The 19,936-nt window shown below is 40.1% G+C and overlaps 1 protein-coding gene across 4 annotated transcripts in view; it reads right to left on the bottom strand.

Annotated features, from left to right (window-relative positions):
* Positions 1–19,936, bottom strand: part of PTPRC (protein tyrosine phosphatase receptor type C) — a 61,525-nt gene that overhangs the window by 24,124 nt on the left and 17,465 nt on the right. The window contains exons 3-5 of one of the 4 annotated variants that reach the window (XM_061465135.1): positions 3,755–3,850; positions 2,859–2,954; positions 2,456–2,482 (exon numbers count right to left, since the gene is read on the bottom strand). In XM_061465135.1, coding sequence (XP_061321119.1) covers positions 2,456–2,482; positions 2,859–2,954; positions 3,755–3,850 — 219 coding nt within the window. Of the gene's footprint in view, positions 1–418; positions 587–2,455; positions 2,483–2,858; positions 2,955–3,754; positions 3,851–19,936 lie in introns of those variants that run through there. The other 3 variants (XM_061465136.1, XM_061465137.1, XM_061465138.1) reach the window with 3 other exon arrangements.

The raw sequence follows: 19,936 nt of genomic DNA, 5'->3' as shown, positions 1-19,936 counted from the left end.
TGTGCATAAGTGTCTGCAACTTAGATCCCAAGAAAATGTTAATGCTGAGTGAAACAAAAGGGATGCCACCAGAAAACAGAGAAGCACATAGATCTTGGATGTATTCATACATTTTTTACTGTTTGGGCAAGTTTCTGTGAATAGCAAGAGAAGTACTGATGCAGTAATTGACAGCTTTACCCTTGTGCTATGCTACTGTGTGGAAATTCTATTTTTCACTTTCTTGACAAGTGGCAAATCTGGTGTCTTTAATGCTACTCATAAACTACCAATGAGATTTCTAAAAACCCTTAATGCAGTTGTATTCCTGATTTGTATGCTTAAGTTTGATAAAAACATTCAAAATGAATTCCCTCATTCTAGCACATTTCTGCACTTGCAGCATCGTAATTGTGATAACTGTGTGCAAGTTTGTCACCTATTGTGTAAGTGGGGATGATCCCAGTGTTTGCTGGCATGCTGACTGGTGAGATGGTGCTGTGCAAGGATGTTGAATTGTAATCATCTGTAAGGAAATAAAAAAAATATCAGCATTACAAGGTAAAATTTATTATTTTGTATGGCTCTATCATCAGAAATGTCTTATACTACAGAGCCCTCCTCTGTGTATTTTTTTTCCTTCCCAGGATTTCTGTAACTTAGAGGAGAGTGCTGAAAGAAAAGTTATGTCAATATATCAAATAAACCAGAAAATAGGAATATACCACTTATTAATGAATTTTGCAATGTATAAGCAGATTTTTTTCTTTATTTAGGCTTATTTCAGATAGAATCAACATAAAAATGGCATTAATAATTGTGAACTGGGAAAAACTGTAACATTTTACTGTATTCTTACAGTAAAACGCAATTATGAACAGTCCTTGTGCTCTTTCAGAAACAAGCACTCCATTAGTGTTCATTTGCCAGATCACATACATTGCACACTATATTACTCACTAGGTATCAGTATTTATCTTCCTGCTTATAAATCACTGGCTGGTTTCTATATTCTCTTTTAGGACCACTCCTATTGCTCTTGCTTTGACAATGGCCTTGTTGACAGCAGCTAGAGTTTTGCTAGTACTGAGATCATGTCATGGTTTAAACCCAGTCGGCCACAAATCACGTAGTCTCTCTCACTCCCCCCCTTCTTTCCCTCTCCCTACTCCTGGAGGGATGGAGAGGAGAATCAAAAAGAATGCCACTCCCACAGGTTGAGATAAGAACAGTTTAGTAACTAAGGTATAACACAAATCGCTACTGCTACCACCAGTAATAACAATGATAAAGGAAATAACAAGGGAAGAGAATACAACCCCTCACCACCAGCCGACCGATAACTCACCCCACCCCGCCCGACCGAGCACCAACCAATACCTCCTTCAACCCCACAGTCTCCCAGCCCTTCCGGGTAACTCTCAGTTACATCCTGGGCATGACGTGCTGTGGTATGAAATACCTCTTTGGTTAGTTTAGGTCAGGTGTCCTGTCTCTGCTCCCTCCTGGCTTCCCCTCCTCCCTGGTAGAGCATAAGACTCACAAAGCCCTTGGTCAGGCTAAACATTTGAGCAGTAACTAAAACCATTGGTGCTATCAGCGCTGTTCCCAAGCCAAAAGTCAAAAACTGCACTACAACAGTAGCACTGCAACAGCTACTAAGGATAAAAAAATGACTGCTACTGCTGAACCCAGGACAGATGACTGCAAGAATTGCCTATCAGATACCACATCCTGGAAATAATTCTGGTATTGCCACTTTGCCAAATTGCAGATACCTTTTCTATTTGACAAACCAAATGCTGGAAAAGGCTTTCCTGAGGCTGAATTACTTAGTTTCCCATTACAGTTTATAGAGCAGTGAGTGGCATCTAAAGGAAGATGTCAAACCTGATGAAGCTTTCTGGAAGGCAGTGGGAGTGCGTGTGGTGAGGGAAGTTGTGCTGCTGCGTGGTGGGTTGCTGAGTGCCGTGCCAGGGATGGAGCCTGTGTGCGTGGAGAGGTATGTGCTGTCTGCAGGAGAGAAACCTGTGGTGAGAGTTACAGCAGTTTCATTAATGCTTCAGAAGCTTCCTGCTCAATGAAGGACACAAAGCTCCACACAAGACAGGGCTGCTATGCTGGAGCACTCTCATACTGAGGCACTGTGAATCTGTTTGCAAGCAAAGACACATGCACACCAAATGCTCAGGGTGTTTGGAGGTCCAACAGTTGTCAGCTGAACATTCTGCAAGTATAAGACTTTTTGGTGCTGACTACACCTCTTTCTTGCTGTTTTAAAATATACTCAAATTCATGACTCAAAACCAGACTTGACTGATATTCTTGCCTCTTTCAACAGCACATTTCAACTCATTGGGCTGAATGAAAAGGCCTGACATGCTCTGTGAGAGAACTGTGTGCAGCAAAAGGGAAGTAGAAATTATCAGTAAAAAACACCAATGCAGTTCAGTCATGTAAATTAAAAGTTTCTTACCAGGCATAGTCACTGCTGAATCATCTCCTTTAAAAGAGAAAGAGAGAGAGAAATTGTAAATTAAACTTTCAAGGAATTAAACACAATCATATACCAAAAAGAAAAAAAGAAACATTTCTTCCTCACAGCAATCAGCTGAGTTTTCCCCAGTGAATTACACATTCTTAAGTAATTACATTCTTAAGTGATATTTAGTGGCAAGCAGCAACAACCAGACCCCCAAAATATCAAACATGTGATATATGTGGACTGATACTGTCCACATTAAAAATCACTTTTTCTTGAGCCATGTGTTTGTGCTGTGCAGCCTAAGGGGTGGAGATAGCATCAGGAAGGCTGTACCTGATGCTAGTTCAGCTGAAACAGAATAGCAGCAATGCCATGGTCCTGAATTCACCGTTACCTTCAGTGGTGCCTGGAGGTGAGAGTGATGTGGAGCGTGCAGGTGGAAGTGACATGAGGAAGGGAAAGCTGGTGTTTGCCAGATTTTCATCTCCTGCTGCACAGTGGGGAAAAAGATACCATCAGGTGAGCAACGTATGAAGGTGAGTAGCTCACCGTAAGCAGCTGCTCTCTGAATTATATTTCCCTTTCCAACACTGGCAAAAAAAGAACAAATTTAAAATTCCCCTTCATTTCCTGTACAGGCTGTGCAATAGATCTGCTTGGATTTATTGAAAGAGCACGGCTTGCAATTAGGTCTGCAAAACTTAATTCCCACAAACTTGTCTAGAATGCCTTTGTGGGGAAGAGATTTGATCATTCTTTAGCAATGTGTGGGGCATGCACTGATTTCAGGTGTTTCAAAACACCAGCTGAAAAGTGTGAAGTAATGTACAGTTTGCAAAAGGCCCAGACTGACTGGAGCGTTTTTGTTTTGTGCTTTTGACCCAGGAAATACCCTCTTCCAACAATCATCAGATACTGCTGTGGTGCCTGCATGAATTGCAAGAAAGTGTCACTGTGACAACTCATCATGAAAAGCCTATCTGAGAGCTCAAGGGAAACGGGGGTCCATAAAGAACACATGAATTTATAACAGAATGTTATACCCTGAATTCTTTGAAGAATGTGTATCAAATCCCCACCTTTGATTTAATTAAAATAAACCCCTAAATATGTCCTAATTGCATTAACAATATTAACAAATATTTCTGTAATACAATTGACCTCAGACAACAAAAAATGACCAGATTGCTTTCACAACAATGGAGTTAACAAAGGCACGATAGAAGTAGATGCCAGTTCAGCTGAAACAGGAGAATAGCAGCAATGCCATGGTCCTGAATTCACCGTTACCTTCAGTGGTGCCTGGAGGTGAGAGTGATGTGGAGCGTGCAGGTGGAAGTGACATGAGGAAGGGAAAGCTGGTGTTTGCCAGATTTTCATCTCCTGCTCCATAGTGGGGAAAAGATATCACGAGGTGAGCAATGCATCTAAGTGAGAAGCTCATCTATAGTAGAAAAAGTCCTTTTCTGAAGCTTTTCTGCTTTAGCTTTTCTGAACCACATTTTCCAGGACAGATACTGAAATATTTTCATGTTTATTGATGTATTTTGCAATACCAAAAGCTAAAACTCTCAAAATCTTTTTCATCATCACACAGCAAATGTATACATGTAAAAGCAACATAAACAAATAGGGGTGACTTTTCACTGAATGAAGAATGACTGTTGCTAAGAAGAGATACCAACATTCTTTTTCAAGAAAAATCCAACCTGTCTATAGTCCTCACTATACAAGAGCTGGAAAGCCAATCCTCAGCATTTCTGAAACCCATTTGCTTTCCTACTACTAATTTCTAAGTGGCTGTGCCCTTCCTGGACTATCCTGCTGATATTTAAGAATCTTTCCTAATAACTCCTATCCTCATCTTATAAATTACCTCCTGACTTGAGCTGGGAGCTATGATTTTTTCACACCTATAAAAACAAGCCTCGTTTTTACATTCTGTTTTGAAATCCTGACCCAAAGCATTTTGTATCTGTGTAATGTAAAATTTATGTTGCAAGAGAGACAAAAAAAATGGCAATAGCTGGCACCATGAGTTTGTTGTCAGCCCTATACCCTTTACTCATTTTGAGGATTAGAAGCTTCCACTTTGACATAAAAATCCTGAAATCCTCTTTGACATAAGAAACCTTGACAGGCTTGAGAGGTAGACCAGTGCAAACCTCATGAAGTTCAACAAGGCCAAGTGCAAGGTCCTGCACCTGGGTCAGAGCAACTCCAAGTACAAATACAGAATGGGCAGAAAATGGATTGAGAGCAACCTTGAGGAGAAAGACTTGGAGGTGTTGGTTCATAAGAAGCTGAACATGACCCCGCTGTGTGCACTTCCAGCCCAGAAAGGCAACCATATGCTGGGCTGCATCTAAAGGAGTAAGACCAGCAGGTTTTCTTCCTCTCTGCTCCACTCCAGTGAGACTACACCTGGAGTACTGTTCTCAGCTGTGGGGCCCCAAACATAAGAAGGACGTGAAGCTGTGGGAGCAAGCCCAGGAAGGCCACAAAGATGATCAAAGGGCTGGAACACCTCTCCTGTGAAGACAGGCTTGGAAAGCTGGGATTGTTCAGCATGGAGAAGAGAAGGCTCTGGGGAGACTTTAGAGCAGCTTCCAGTGCCTAAAGGGGCCCTACAAGAAATCTGGAGAGGGCCATTTTACAAGGGCGTCTAGAGATAGGACAAGGGGAATCATTTTAAGCTGATGAGGGGTCAACTTAGATTAGACGTTAGGAAGAAGTTCTTTACTGTGAGGGCGATGAGGGTCTGGAACAGGTTTTTCCTGAGAAGTTGTGAAAGCGGCACTGTTCAAGTGAACACTGGCAGTGTTCAAGGCCAGGTGGGACGGGGCTTGGAGCAACCTGGTCTAGTGCAAGGTGTCCCTGCCCATGGCAGGGGAGTGGAAAGAGATGATCTTTACGGTCCCTTCCAACCCAAACCATTCTGTGATTCTATGAAATCCATCCCAAAGCAATGCCTCTTCCCTCAAGACATCTCCCTCTAACACAGACTGCTATGCTTTCATCAAGGAATAAAGCCATTTATTCATACATGCCTCGCTGTAACTGTTCACAAACTTTTATCTGCTTATTTGGCTTTTCCTTTTCTGCCTTTTTCTACTATTTCTTTCCCACGATGTTTATTTTCTTTTTGTTTGTTTTTTTGTTGTTGTTATTGGTTGGTTGGTTTTGTTTTGTGGTTTGTTTATTTTTGGGGGGAGGAGGGAAGCATCTGTGTTTTTCAGATAGTACTTCACTGTTTATAATTTCTCTGTTTCTTCAGCTTCTCTACATGGTACTCCTCAAATGTAGCTCTACTCTTTTGAAAATAAACTCCTTCAACCTTTAAAGCAAAAATCCAGGTACTGCAGTACTTATGAAGAATACATGTTCTGTTGCCCTGTTCATGCGCAAGCACCAAAACCACTTTGCTTATCTCTGACACAGAAGCTCAACATAGGCAGACCTCCCAGAACTCCAAAGATTTTCTCCTTATCGATCCAACAATCAGTGCTACATTTGTTGGCTGCTCAATAGCCTCCATGGATTCTGCACCCTGTATGGACAGTTCAGAAGACCAGCAATAGCCACTAAAAAAACATGATCAGTGATGACAAAGATACCTGTGGAGAGTAATTTCTTTATGCTCAGAACTGCCATGAAACATGTATAAGCCATGATATAAAAATCAATGTAAAAAAAAAACAACTAAAATCTTGTAGGTACTTTTCTAGCGAACAGTTGCATTTGTTGTGGACTGTACATTATTCAAGATCTCTTCCTACAAATTAAAATTTGGAAAAATCCAGAAGTCTGATATTTTAAAGAAAAAGCATCAAGAGAAGTCAAATGAAGCTCACCTAAAAATAGTAACGCAGAGCTAGCTACTTCATTCTTTATAGAGGTTGGGATTGTGTTGCCTAAAATCTGGCCCATGAAACGAGGATATGGGCCTGCCTATAGTTTGTCTGAAATCATAAGAAAGATTCAAAATAAAATTGCTCTTAATTGTAAGAATATAATCTGTAAAAAATGTAGTAGACTGACAAGAGACTAAATAATACAGGTTTAGAAGCTACATATTAACAGCTCTAGTTTGTTAACTCATTTATATTTTTGCATCTCCATTGAAACACAGAAAAACCTATGCTTTTCAGAACTACAGAATGTTAACTTAACCTGGCAGATGCTGTCAAAATACAAAAATACAGATGATCTTTTGATCTATCAATGTATCTGCAGCATCTGAATAGAACATTTATTACCAGAAATTCTATAATCTGACTATACCTTAAACTGCCAATGAAGTTTAGAAAACATGACATGTATATTCATTCATATTTGCCATGAGACATAAATTTTCACTGTATCTTCACGTTTTTTTAAAATTCAGCATTTGAAAGCTGGTGGTTGGTTGCTCTAAATTCCATAATATGATTTTTCTTTCTTCAACTGGCTTATCAGTTGAAGAATCAATTATTCCCCCTCCTTCCCAAATTTTACTTTGGTTCAGCACATTTAAATACACCTTAAGCCCAAAATTAACTTTCTGTGGCCATCTACACAGATCAACTATCACTTAAATAACTGTTTCCAAGAAAAGAATCAAGGAAGTTGCAGAAAAAGTCCTAAATGAAACTCCACTCAGAGATCAGTGAAACATTTAGAAATATTTTTCAAGCTATTTACTGTTCTCTAATGCAAATGTATATTTTATAAAGTAACTTTTTCCATCCTCTCCCTTGTAAAGTCAGGAATAATGCTACTGCCTTAAATATAGCATGAGGTTTATTGCCCACTCATGACAGATGCTGAATTTTAGTCACATCATAGAACTCAAGCTTGGAAGTGACCTCAAGAGATCATCTAGTCTGCCTTGCTCAGACCAGTTCAACTAGAGCAGATCACTTAAAACAGTTTGAAAATTAACGGTCCTAGATTGCCTTTTTTTCCCTCCAAATGAGCACTGGCATTTTAAAAGAATTTCATGGCAGTTTTATGTTCTTCTAAGCATTTTAAAGGTTTCCTCCTCTTTTATGATTTTATTCTATTATATGATTTATTATAGCCATAGAATTGGACACAGTTGAAAAGAATTCAATAGGTGGCACCAGAACACTAAAAAAAATCTCAAACAGCAAAGCAGATGCATTTTGCCATATAACCTTCTTGAGAGGTACTGGGTAAATTGAAGGAAAATAAAGAAGAATCCCAACATACCAGACTGGTACTCCAATACTAATTGGCATATTCCTACAATTAATTTATTTTCCCCAAATGTCCCACAGCTAACAAATATGTCTGGGCTAACCTCGGCTTAACAAAATTAACCTCAAAGTCAAAACTATCTGCTCATGTTTATATTCTAAAACATATCTCTGGAAACTTGAAGGCTGAAATCTAAGAATATCTTTACAATTTAATAAGGATGTCCAACCCAAAAAAAAACCATGCTGTGTGGTATGAAAGCCTGGTGATTACAAAACTAAGCAAGTAGGTCTGGGTTTAAACAGGAACTATCCCAAATCTTCTTACAGATTTTAAACTGCATCCAGCCATAAGACATTTTTAAGATAAGAGGCGAAGGATAAGCTGAGATAACTCAAGTGGCAGAATTAAAGTGTACACCAAGTTCCTGCTAATGAAGGAACTTTCATAAGTTTCCATTTCCCTTCTCTTGATTTGGCCACCAATTTGTTCCTGCTGACTTACCCAAAAGATTTACAGCCCATCAGTAATATTTAAGTTGATCTGGCTTTAGTCTTGTACCCCGCAAAAAGATTCAACCAGCACAACCCATGGGCAGATGGGAGCTTGGCTAATCGCTTTCATTCCCTTTCCTCTTTGGCTACCCATTGGCAGACAGAGCACAGCTGCTGCATGAAAGACAAGGTTTTCATGGAACAGCAGTCTATCAACAAAATACAACTAAAATTTATGAGCTGACCGCCCTTCCTCCTGAAAGCTCAAAGACATACAGGTCCTGGGACTACTCTATTTTGAAGAAACCTTTCAACGTTCAACGAGAAGAGTAAATTAAAAAATTGGGAAAAAAACTAGGACACAAAAAAAGCCAAACACTTCAAACCCCAAGGACAGCAGGCTGTCCAGGCCACATTTGGAGGTGCAGGGGCTGCTATATCACTGCTGTAGTAGTGACTGCACTTGCAGAGGTGCACTATGATCACACCCATATGCAAGAAGTTAACTGCTCACTGCTTGTCCTCTCACGAAAGACAGGCTAAGGTGAAAATGCTTCCCAACTCAACAGAAGATAGTTCAGACCTAGAATATGTTAAAAGACACAGTGTTCCAAGGAAGCCCGGGGTCTGATATTCTCAAGCAAAAGGAAGCACCAGCACAAATTTCCTGTGTGCGTGTCTTATTAAAGGAAACTCCAGCTGATAAAATGAAGGTGGTGTTGAATCTGGATTAAAAGCCTAAAAACGTTACCATGTTTATACAAGCAAAAATACATTAGCTGATGACAGGGAACGTGCCTTTTGACTCCATTCCGCTGCTTAATTTGCACAGGGGGTTGAATGGACCCTGTTTTGTATTTCCTGCTCAGATGCGCAGGGGACTGCACTTGCATGCCAGAAGCTCAGGCTGTCCCCTCTGAGCACAGTAGTGCTGCAGCATTGCATTCCTTAATGCACACACAGCATAGAGAAATGTGGGAAGGAGGATGCCTTTTTGCTAGTCATGCATTTGGCGTTTTATCTAGAGCGGTACCATACCAGCTGGCTCTTCACATCCAGCTGCACTCTGAGTGGGTTTGCCAGACCTGGAGAGTGGGCAGAGGAAGTCATCCTTCCTCTCAGTCTCGTGTCTGCAAAACCAGTGGCAGCTGGGGTTTTCTGCCAGGAGAAATGCTTAGTGATTCTGCAGAAGTGCTGCCCTTTTCCCAGGATCTCTTCACCCTTCAGCATATTGGACAGACCCCAACAACCCCCACCGAGCAGCACTTTACACAAAGCAGCTAGTGTAGGTCCAGATTCTGTCTTCCCTCTTTTTTCAGCTGAATAGCACTGCTTCAGCAAGGTCAGGGCTCTTCACATCTGCACAGAAAGCAACAGGATGTGGTCTACTTGTTCAGATAGAGTAAAGCTCTTTGAGGGGGTCTTCTAGCAAACAGCACAGACATTAGTCAGCTCCACTGCAAGCCAATACTAAATTGCAGAAAAAGAACAGTCCCTGGTGGGAGGTGAAGGGTGAGTAAGGCAAGGAGCCTTACAAAATGCTGCCAGCCACCCTGCTTTGATTTATTTTTAAACTTCAAGTAGGATGGGATGTAATTCACACTTACTTTAAGGCTCCCTTGTGCTGCCAGAACTAGCTAAAGAGACAAAGTAAACGAACATCAGGGACAGAGATGTTACTGCTTTTTGCTGCTAACATGAAATAAAGGGATCCATTCCTACTTCACAAATAAATCTGGCCAGACCTATGAATAGGCTAGCAAACACTTAAACATCTGAGTAATTCTACACCACAGAGGACCCCTCAAATTTTATAGGTAGGATCATGTATGCTGTAGTGCTTTCATAATCACAGAGTGCAGAATTGCACTTAATTTATCACCAATTCTGAGGAAGAAAAAAACAAACCAAAATTGGTCCCAGTTTCCGGAAAAATTGCTGCTTTTTGAAAATTGATTAAAAGAATGCCATATAGAGGTCACATTAAAGATGTGTGAAACTTTTCATGCTCCTAGTCAAAAAGGAAATTACTCATTTGACTTGAACATGTAGAAACTTCTCAGACAACTGGGACATTTCAGAAGGTCCTAACAAAAACAATGCCTACGTTTTTGGTCATTAAAGATGCAGGCATGAGATCACTTCAAAGTAATCCATAATCTAATTGGTAAAATTTTCATAGCCCTACAGCAGCCATAGGAAAGCTATACATTTACAGTAGCTGAGAATTAAAACTAAATAAATATTACAATTTCTCTTCCCACAGGCAATAGTTACAATACTTTACACCAGAAATTAGGGATAAAAATGTGAAACTGTAAATTCTAATTTAACAGAAAATTTAAGATGTTGTGATTAAGAAATGCCAATTGTTTCCTTTTGGCATCAGGATGTAACATTCATTACAACTCTAAACATGTAATTAAAACAGTTTCCCTTTAGAATTTCTTAAAATATCACCTTTTCTACAAATTCATTAATAATTGCACTCCCTCTTTCCCCCTCACCAGCCCACCCCCAACACACTGCAATCATCGCCTAAAAGCCTGATTCTATTACTCTTTCCTACCACTTTCAATCTTTGATTAAAGTATGTATCTGGGGAGCCAAAGGCTTTTTCATTCCTAAGACACATAGCAGTGTTCAAACCTGAATTGCATTATGGAAGGCCTAGTCTTCCTGCAAATCACATCTCGGGAATTATAGACCCACACTATAGCTAAATATAAGAAGTGATATTACTTTTTTTTAATGAAATTTATGCTTGAAATTTATGCTTGTCTTTGGTTGCCAACATCTCTGACCCTCTCCTTGCTGTCCAGCTTCCAGGGCAGGAGTTGTGTCTCTCCTGAACTTCAGTGCCACCTATAAGCATCACGCAGCATTTACAGCACTGGATAAGGCAAAAAAAAAAAAAATCAAATTAAGCAGCAGTTAAGTACAAGGGCAGCATCCAGAAGAAAGAGATGGAATTAAGAAGAATCTATAGCTGGCAGATACAAGGAGGAACATAATGTTGCAGGCTCAGCAAAGAGGAGGAAATACAAACACCAAAGTCTGTCGACAATCATCAGTTAAAACAATGTTTATCAGCTAAAACAAAAAACAAGCATAACTGCTCCTAACACACAGAGATTGTCTGAAGGAAAAAACAACAAAAAAAGTCACAAGGGAAATACTGATTTTTTTTTTTTTCTCACCTAAAATAAAATCAGATTAAACATTTCTGACCATTTAGAAAAAGGAATTTTCTGATTCTGATCAGAGAAAATAAATTTAAGAGTTTATTTTTTCCAGAGAAAAATAAAATCACAGAGAAAAACAGAAATTCCCCTCAGGAAATATTAATTACACGGAAGCAACGTTTGTTACCAACAATATCTAGGACTTCTGAAGTAAACCTGAAGTAGAATAAACACTAAAAGTAGCAATTCAAATACTTTTTGCTGTGTACACAGTTCTTGCAAACTTAAAATAAATATCCAAGAATATTGTGTATTTAGCAGGCAGAAGGACGGCGTTTCTATCAATCACTCTGCACTTTAAATGAGTCTTCATAGGGGGACTTTAACTACACTAACCCACTTGTACGACCACAGCTAATGACACCTTTGCTGCTCTGTGGTTTCTCTCATGCTGTTTACTTCTGTTTTATTTCTACAGAGCCCTACTCAAAAGGAAGAGGGTGCAGCATACTGTGGTTTAGAGCTTAAGTGCTTAAAAATGGTGAAACTGAGTTACCATGGTACTCACATGCTCAAGCAATCGGACCTATCTTAGTGCTAAACCACAACTTCTCTAGTGCAGTCATGAAATTTCCGTATTAAACATCTTTTCACCAAATTTGCATCTGTAATTATTTTTACTTGTACAGGTCCCTTAATATGACACAGTGGGGGGTGCCATCTTTGGGATACAGTCCAGGCTGCTTTGCAGGGAGTACCTGTCACCATGTGAATTGTCTGCAAGAGTGGAGAAGATCAAACCTTGATGTAACAGTTACTTCAACTGTGAAATACTGGCTACTATCAGCAGTCATTAAGAAACACCTATACATGAGAAGTGGAAGATCAGCTGTGACATTTGCTTGGCAATTTTGTGCTACATGCAAAAGAAAACCTGTGTTAGTTTGTTTTGCCTTTTGTATATTTTCAGTATTTGTGCATGTATAAAGTCAGGAGCTAGACTCACACTGATACCATGCTGAACTTGCCCGTTGTCAAGGGCCAGTCGCTAACTTTACCTATGACTTTTCTAGCCCTCCTGTAACTTCTTCATCTTTCTTTCCCACATCCGCCATGAGCAGAAAGAAACACTTTGTCCATATTGCTCTGCTTAATGATACTGATAGGCATATTCTGGATTTGCTGAATGCATATTGTTTGTGGCAAGCAGAAGGAGGAAAGAACATGTAACTATTATATTATCCTCCCAATTCCTACTCCCATGTTTTGGCAACTGTCAACTCCATTAGTCCTGGGGAGCTATCGAGCACAGCTGGGGGCAGCTCAGCTCTCAAGAGTTTTGATCAGAAAAGGAGGGGCTGCAGCCAAGGACTGACTGACTATTGCTGAGAGTGTGAGGTAGGGGCAAACTTCTTCGTCTCAGGCTATTGGACCATGGTTTAGTTACACATCTGACTGGCTTCTCCTTCCTGACTGCACATTACTTTTTACCAAGTTTTGCCAGAAACAGCAAATGGGTCCTTTGCTCTGCAAAGAAACAACTTGCAAATATTTCTCTAAACTGCCTTTAATCAGCTCAAATGTCAAACCATAAACAGTCTAATACTGTATGATTAGCAGCATTTTAGCCACTGATAATATGAAGCCTTCTGAAATCAGACATATCTTCTGTTTGGTAGAAATCTATTAGCATGAAGTCCATGGATCAACAGCTCTGTACCTGCTGGGAACATTATGTCAGTGGGGACTCTAATCAGTGATTTTCAAAAAGATGCAGCCAATGATTTTTTAAAACGAATGAACATTTCTGTCAAGAAATAACATCTGTCTGTGAGCTTTTCCTTTCTGTAATAAGATTTTTCTCTGATCTGTTGCTCTGCTAAAGACTCAGACAAAAGCAGCAAACTGGCCTGGGGGAGCTGAGGGAGAAGCGCAGATGACACAGATAAATAGGTTGATATTCAGGTCCTCTGAACATCTATGTCTCCAACTGACATCACCTGGATTTACAAATACTTAGGTTTCCTACAAAATAAGATCAAAGCACAATCAAAAATGGAAAGAAAACACACAGGTTCTGAAAAAAAGACCATAACATTTCCTTTAATTTACTTTTTTGTAACCTTAGATACATGTTGTATTCTGAGCTGGTAAGGGGTTTTAGATAGAAGTCTTATTTTCACAGTGAGATTGCTTCCTCTTTATATTTATAATGCAAAAATATCAGTTTTCCTCAATCCCAACCATAACTCCTAGGTGCTATATTCTATGCATGCTGTATAAAGCACAACAATCCACCAGACAGCAATGCTCAATACTGCTGCAAAGGTGTAGTGGGGTGTTCCTAGGGGCTACTCTGATACTCTGGCAGCACCTGCCTATTGTAACCCTCAGCAGTAGGGGGAGACAGCAGCTCAGAGCCCCACAAGTTCTTCCACAGTTGCAGAATATCTCTGGTTTAGTAACACAGACTGCTCCCACAGGAGAGTTCTTCCCCTCACAAGGTGAAACTCCCAGTAATTCAGTAGTGCTGCAAAAATCAGAGTACCCTGAATACAAAATTCCTCACACTTGCAGGAGATGCCAAGTGGCTCACAGGAGTGGTGCTCTGAGGCCTGAAGTGATGTTTGCTGCTACTGAAGCATCCCTACTACAGGCTGAGGCTGAGGAGAGTCAGCTACTGTCTTTGAAGAGAACAGATCCCGTGGTTCAGATGAGCACACTGGAGTCAGAGTGAGGATCTGACTTTATCTACTCACAAGAATGACATGACTGTTTAATTGACTTCTCTGATGGTTGTGCAGTTCAGGCTTAAAGAAAACTGCCTGCTTTATTCTGCAGCAGAGTTACGTACATGTCATTGCTCTGTACCTCCAGTGCACAGCACTGGGTTTTACTGTGCTGCTACTTTGCCAGCACAGCCCCAGCCTTTGAAAGACTCTTTACAGCAGGAAGGCGCAAATCAGAATAAAGATATGGCACAAAAATTTCACTTTCCAGTGAACTGTCATTTGTATTTCTACAGCTTCTTGCTCCAAGCTTAACAGGACTCTCAGCAGTCCCTATGCTCCATGAGCCAAAGTCCCAGCCTCACATCTCCAAGGAGCAATGCTCTAAACTATCCTGCTAGCCTCAGTCATCTCCTATGACCCGGATTTCTTCTAGCATGAAGAGAAGATCCTAACCAGCACTGGCTGATAGACATCTAGCTTCTGCTTCTTAAAAGGATAGAGAGTACAGAGGATAAAAAATCCCACCCGGCTCAGTGGAGAACTGTTCCCACATCAACTCTGCCTGCTGGGCAGCTTCCTTGCCCTCCCAGGGCTGTCAGCTGCAGCCAGCAAACCGTCTGTGTTTCAAGGGAGAGTGATTTTACTTGGTTACTGTCCTGACTTTTTCTCTCCAGACATTCAGGCCAGAAATAATCAGAACTTAATATCATCCACCAAATATTTTACTGAATAAAATTTTTGTTGTTCATGAGATGTAGTGACAAACCATATTCACTGATCAGCAGCTAAATCAACTGTATACTTAGAATCATAGAATCATAGAATAGTTAGGGTTGGAAAGGACCTTAAGATCATCCAGTTCCAACCCCCCGGTCATGGGCAGAGACACCTCACACTAAACCATGTCACCCAAGGCTCTGTACAACCTGGCCTTGAACACCGCCAGGGATGGAGCATTCACAACCTCCCTGGGCAACCCATTCCAGTGCCTCACCACCCTAACAGGAAAGAATTTCTTCCTTATATCCAATCTAAACTTCCCCTGTTTAAGTTTGAATCCATTACCCCTTGTCCTATCACTACAGTCCCTAATGAATAGTCCATCCCCAGCATCCCTATAGCCCCCCTTCAGATACTTGGAAGGCTGCTATGAGGTCTACTTGCTAGAGTACAACTTAAAACACAGTAAAATATACACACAGAATGTTGACAGGAAATAGGGTCAGATTCTACCACCATTACTCATGCAAAGAATTGTTTGCAAAGTAAGTCATTCAGTGAAACATATCAATATCTTTCAGGAAAACTGCCCATTACAAACTATTTATATGTATTTCCTAAATAATCTAATATGGAAACATTCATATTTTAATTGAAAAGCAAAAATTATCAGCATTTAATCAAAATTTCCTGTATTTGATATATAACCTGACATCAACCTTGTACTCAGCCAGCATGAGGAAAGTGACCAAGTTCTATTCAGAAGTTCCACATTTTACTACTAGGTGAGTGGCCCTGTAACATCCCTTGCAAAGGGGAGATGATAGCACTATCCTACTAAACTGGAACATTGCAACTGAAATTCATTTAAAATTATAAAGATTGCAGACAAGGGATCTGAAAGTTCTGTATATATATATATATATATAAAACAAAAACAAACAAAAACGCTCATATCCTTCTCATTGTATAAATAGGAACAGTCATAGAGCTGCAAACAAGCTCCTAGAACACGAGCTCCCCAGAATGCCGTGCATGCACATACAAAAGCCTCTCCCTATCTCAAAATCTGGATGCAAAACCTAGGCTCTGCCCCTTACGGGAAGCTGAGCCAGCACTATCAAGAAGAAACCTGTACTTCATGTCATGCCAGAAGCAATGATGAATAGATTTCAAAAGAGAGATAAGCATGCTCGACCCCTCCTGAATTCACTAACAGCTTTGAGTGAAAGTGGTTTCTCAATCCCCTTTCCTTCTGTATTTTTCTTCTGAAAATCAGATCATCAATTTTGGTGTGCAATTCTGGGCAGTAACCTGCCTTTAAAATGTGTCTTTTTTTTTTTTTTTTTTGCCTCTATTTTGTTATTTTCATTACAAGAAACTGGAGATGTGAGCCCCGACTTTAACTATCTGATAATCATAAACAAAAAGAAGGGAAAACAAGTCATCTTATTTTGCTTTGAAACCTGTGCTGATCATGCTTTTCTAAAAGGCAATGTATTCTGAATGCTTCAAGAGATGAAAATAGAGTCTCAAAATGCAAGGATGCCACTCTTCTCAAAGATTGTGGCTCCCCATATTCCAGCAAGGAACCTGTGAAATCTAAAGCTATACTTTAAACAATTCAAAGCAGAAAGAACATAAACAGTCTATGTTTCCATCTTTTGTATGTGGCAAGCAATTTTTATTAGCATTTCATAACTATTTTCCTTTTTCCTATTTTTTATTATAATTTTTTTGCAGTGAGCAGTCTTGGAAATAAAAGTAAAATCAAAGATATTAGATAAAGATGCTAGACAAGACTTCATGTAAGAAAATAATTTTATGGACCTTTCAAAATATAGGGACCCAGGGAAAACCCTTAGGCCAAAGATAAGAGAACATCCAATTTCATGCTCCAAATAATTTTACACTCTTTATATAGGCAGAGCAATACACAAGCCAGCAAATTCAGCAGACCTGTAAACATTTCTGATGTCTATTAATAAGATAGATGTATATAGTAGCATTACAATCTGATGACAATAGCAAGAACAGCTCCTACTTGAAAGTGGGAGGTCAGAAACCTTGATCTGTAAAATAAGTCTCAGTTTGTATACACACATAGATGGAGCAGTTTGGAAGTTGCATGTTTAATGTCTTCTGTGAAGACAGATGGAAAAGCTGTAGCCTGAAAGACACAGTATGTGCTAATGTGGGTAAGATTTTACTCTTTCAAAGTCTATAACAGCTTTTGATGGAATTTATGACCATGTGACCTGTTAAAATTAAGTGCGCTTTCATTTTTAACAAAAGGAATATACCAGAAATTTTTCAGTTGTGTAGATTAAGACAACTGAAGATATTATTTAGCACCTGTACAGCATTTTATACATATGCTGCACAAATTTCATAATATGACCAAACCAAATAAAAGACAGAAAGTTCTGGAAGGTGTTCAAGAAAACACTTCTGCACACAAATTCATCACTGGCATCAGTAGGAATTAAGCCCATAGTTTAAATTTAGATGATGCTCCGAATTAGGACTGCTTAGGGTCCAGCTTGTAAGCATGTAACAGATCCCCAATACCAACCCAGCAACAAATATTAATAGGAAGTGGGGACTGACAGTGCCTAATTCAGCATTCAGCTCTGCTGGCTTGGCAAGGCACTTGAGCCTTTTCTGTCCCTGCCACTTGGCTTGTGTAGACCAGCTCCAGTGTGGAATAACCCAGCTTTCCATGGGCTGCTCTGCCCTAATGTATATGCTGTTAAGAGTATGTGGATAAACTGAACTACAATCAAAACCCTGCACAATCTACAGCACCCACAGCCAAACTCTGCATCAATTTGTGTGTTTTCATAACACTTCATACAGCAAAACTGAAAATTTCAGGGCAGTTTCCTTCATATTAAAATTATGAAAGACAATTCATAACAGTGACAAATGTTAGCAAGGCAACAGAGACCACTATACCCAAAGACTCAAACAGGCTGCAGCATTTCAGTTAGGATTTTCAAGATTACCCTCACATCCAGAAACTTTGAAAAATATATGAAAATAGTAAAATTCTTTTTGTAGGAAATTCCATAGTCAGGAATTCATGATGCTCTGCCCATTGTAATGTCTGCTGCAAAACCAATTGATTCTGCACTGTTAACGCAATTTCTTTCCTTCAGGAAATAAATTATGCTCTTTACATACATTTACATAACCAAGACCCAAAGAAATTAAGGGCAGACAAACAACATCTGCAGCAATGATGGTGTAAAGCAGTTTGAAATAGTGTTGTGAAAGATAAGGAAGGAAGCCACCAGCTTTCTTTAGGCAGACAGGGCCAAAGAAAACCTTTACAAAGATTAGTAAACTCCCAAGAAAATAAGGAACACAGTGATCAGGGAATGGAATTCCCCACCTGGGACATAATGTGATTCTGTTAGGGGATGAGTAACAAATCCTCTAGGGCTACAGCAGATGGTATAAAAGACAATTGAATTAAAAGTTGACAATTCATTTTGGCAGATGTCTGGGGCAGATAGATGCCCCCAAAGGAATATGGTTTTCTACAGAAGCGTTCTCCAAAGAATACAAGAAATGGCACTGAGGTCCCAAGTATCTCCTACACTTACATGACAATTCCCTTGCTCAGTCCCCCATCATGGATGGCTGGGAAACTGGCTGTAGTGGAGGAGATGGCTCTGCAGAGCTGAGTGGCTGATGGCTGAGTGGGATCCCACTGCACTTGGTATCATGGGGAACTTCTCAAATTAGACCAATTACAGCCTGTTTGACCATGGCTTTTTCTCTGTGAGTAAGGGTCTACATTACATGAAGAATGTGGGACTCTTGCCAGAGCATCTGCTTTCCAGCCAGGAGTGCAGGTGCTTTTATTTGCTTAAAGGTACACAACGCTAAAACGTCTTAATCACCAAGCATGTTTTGGTTTCCAGTTTTAAGTTATTGGCAGTTGCTAATTAAAGTAATCTTTTGCCTCATCAATGTTAATGAGCTTTGGCACTGTGCTACCAAATGTGGTTGTAAAAATCCTGCTTCTGCAGGTAGTTATTTCTCAATCAGGGGCCTCTCTGTCTTCCTTTGCTGCACCCTGAAGTCATGTCCTTTGGGGCTATGAGTCATTGCAGTTAGTCACATGGTTAAACTCCCACTTCAGTATAATTCAACTACAGTTTAAATTTGAGTGGCTTAACCATGGCAGGGTGTTCCCATTGTCCTGTTAAGTTTCTGCCTTTGGACCTTGGAGCACAAAACTGAGAGGTCAACATTGGTGCTTACCCATTAACTAGCTTTAGTTTCACATACTGGGTTTGGCAGAGAGATAGAGATATCACATAAAATGAAGAAAACCCACTGCAATTCACCACTTCGCTAGGAAGGGACAGAAGAATTATTTGAACACCTAAAAAGTAACCAAACTGTTGTCAAATGTGTTTGGTCTACAGTAGTAACTTCATCCAGAGAAATACCTTGTGTTCTTTCCCAAGCTCTTCATTAACGTTGACAAACAGCTTATGATGCACTGCTGATACATCCATCCATGGGCTGAGAGAAGGGGCTGGGGCTAGCGGCAGGTCCTGCAGGGCTCCACTGCTTCCTGCCTATGCAGCAGACAATGCTACCCCGCTGGAAAGCCTCAAACTACAAAAGCTGTATGCGGTTGGCTACTGCTTGCTTTTGTTTTTTTCTTTACCCAGCCCTCTCCACCACCCCACCCCTCCATCTGCCCACCCCCCATGGTTAGAAGTTCCCGATTCTCTGCTGCTTCTGAAGCATTTCAGCAGTCTGCCTCTAAACTGCAGTGGTCCCATGCTCAAGGGGCTGATCTGTTCCTTTCTCTATTCATTATCTTATCATCATGCATCTGCTTATGTCACACTCCAGGAAACTGCTCCATGACTCTGATGATGACTTCACAGAATATCCTCATCTAAAAGATATGTGCTGTCTCTGTAGCCTAAACACTGACCCATTCTTACATCATAATTTCACTATGAACTTGCAGTTGCTTCAGAATTGCCACCTGGTTTGCTTATTTTGGGATGCCTTTGCAGTTTGATATCTCTAACCTAATTCTGAGATTCACAGATGACAAGATTAAAGAGATTAGTTCAGCATTCTAGAGATAGTAATTTAGATCTG

Source organism: Pezoporus flaviventris, unplaced genomic scaffold (genome assembly GCF_033815535.1).
Source record: "Pezoporus flaviventris isolate CSIRO_AGI_PZ_B2104156 unplaced genomic scaffold, CSIRO_AGI_Pfla_v1 ptg000040l, whole genome shotgun sequence".
Classification (NCBI taxonomy): domain Eukaryota; kingdom Metazoa; phylum Chordata; class Aves; order Psittaciformes; family Psittacidae; genus Pezoporus; species Pezoporus flaviventris.
The sequence above is the reverse complement of the archived record's forward strand: the minus strand, read 5'-3'. Positions and strand labels throughout refer to the sequence as shown.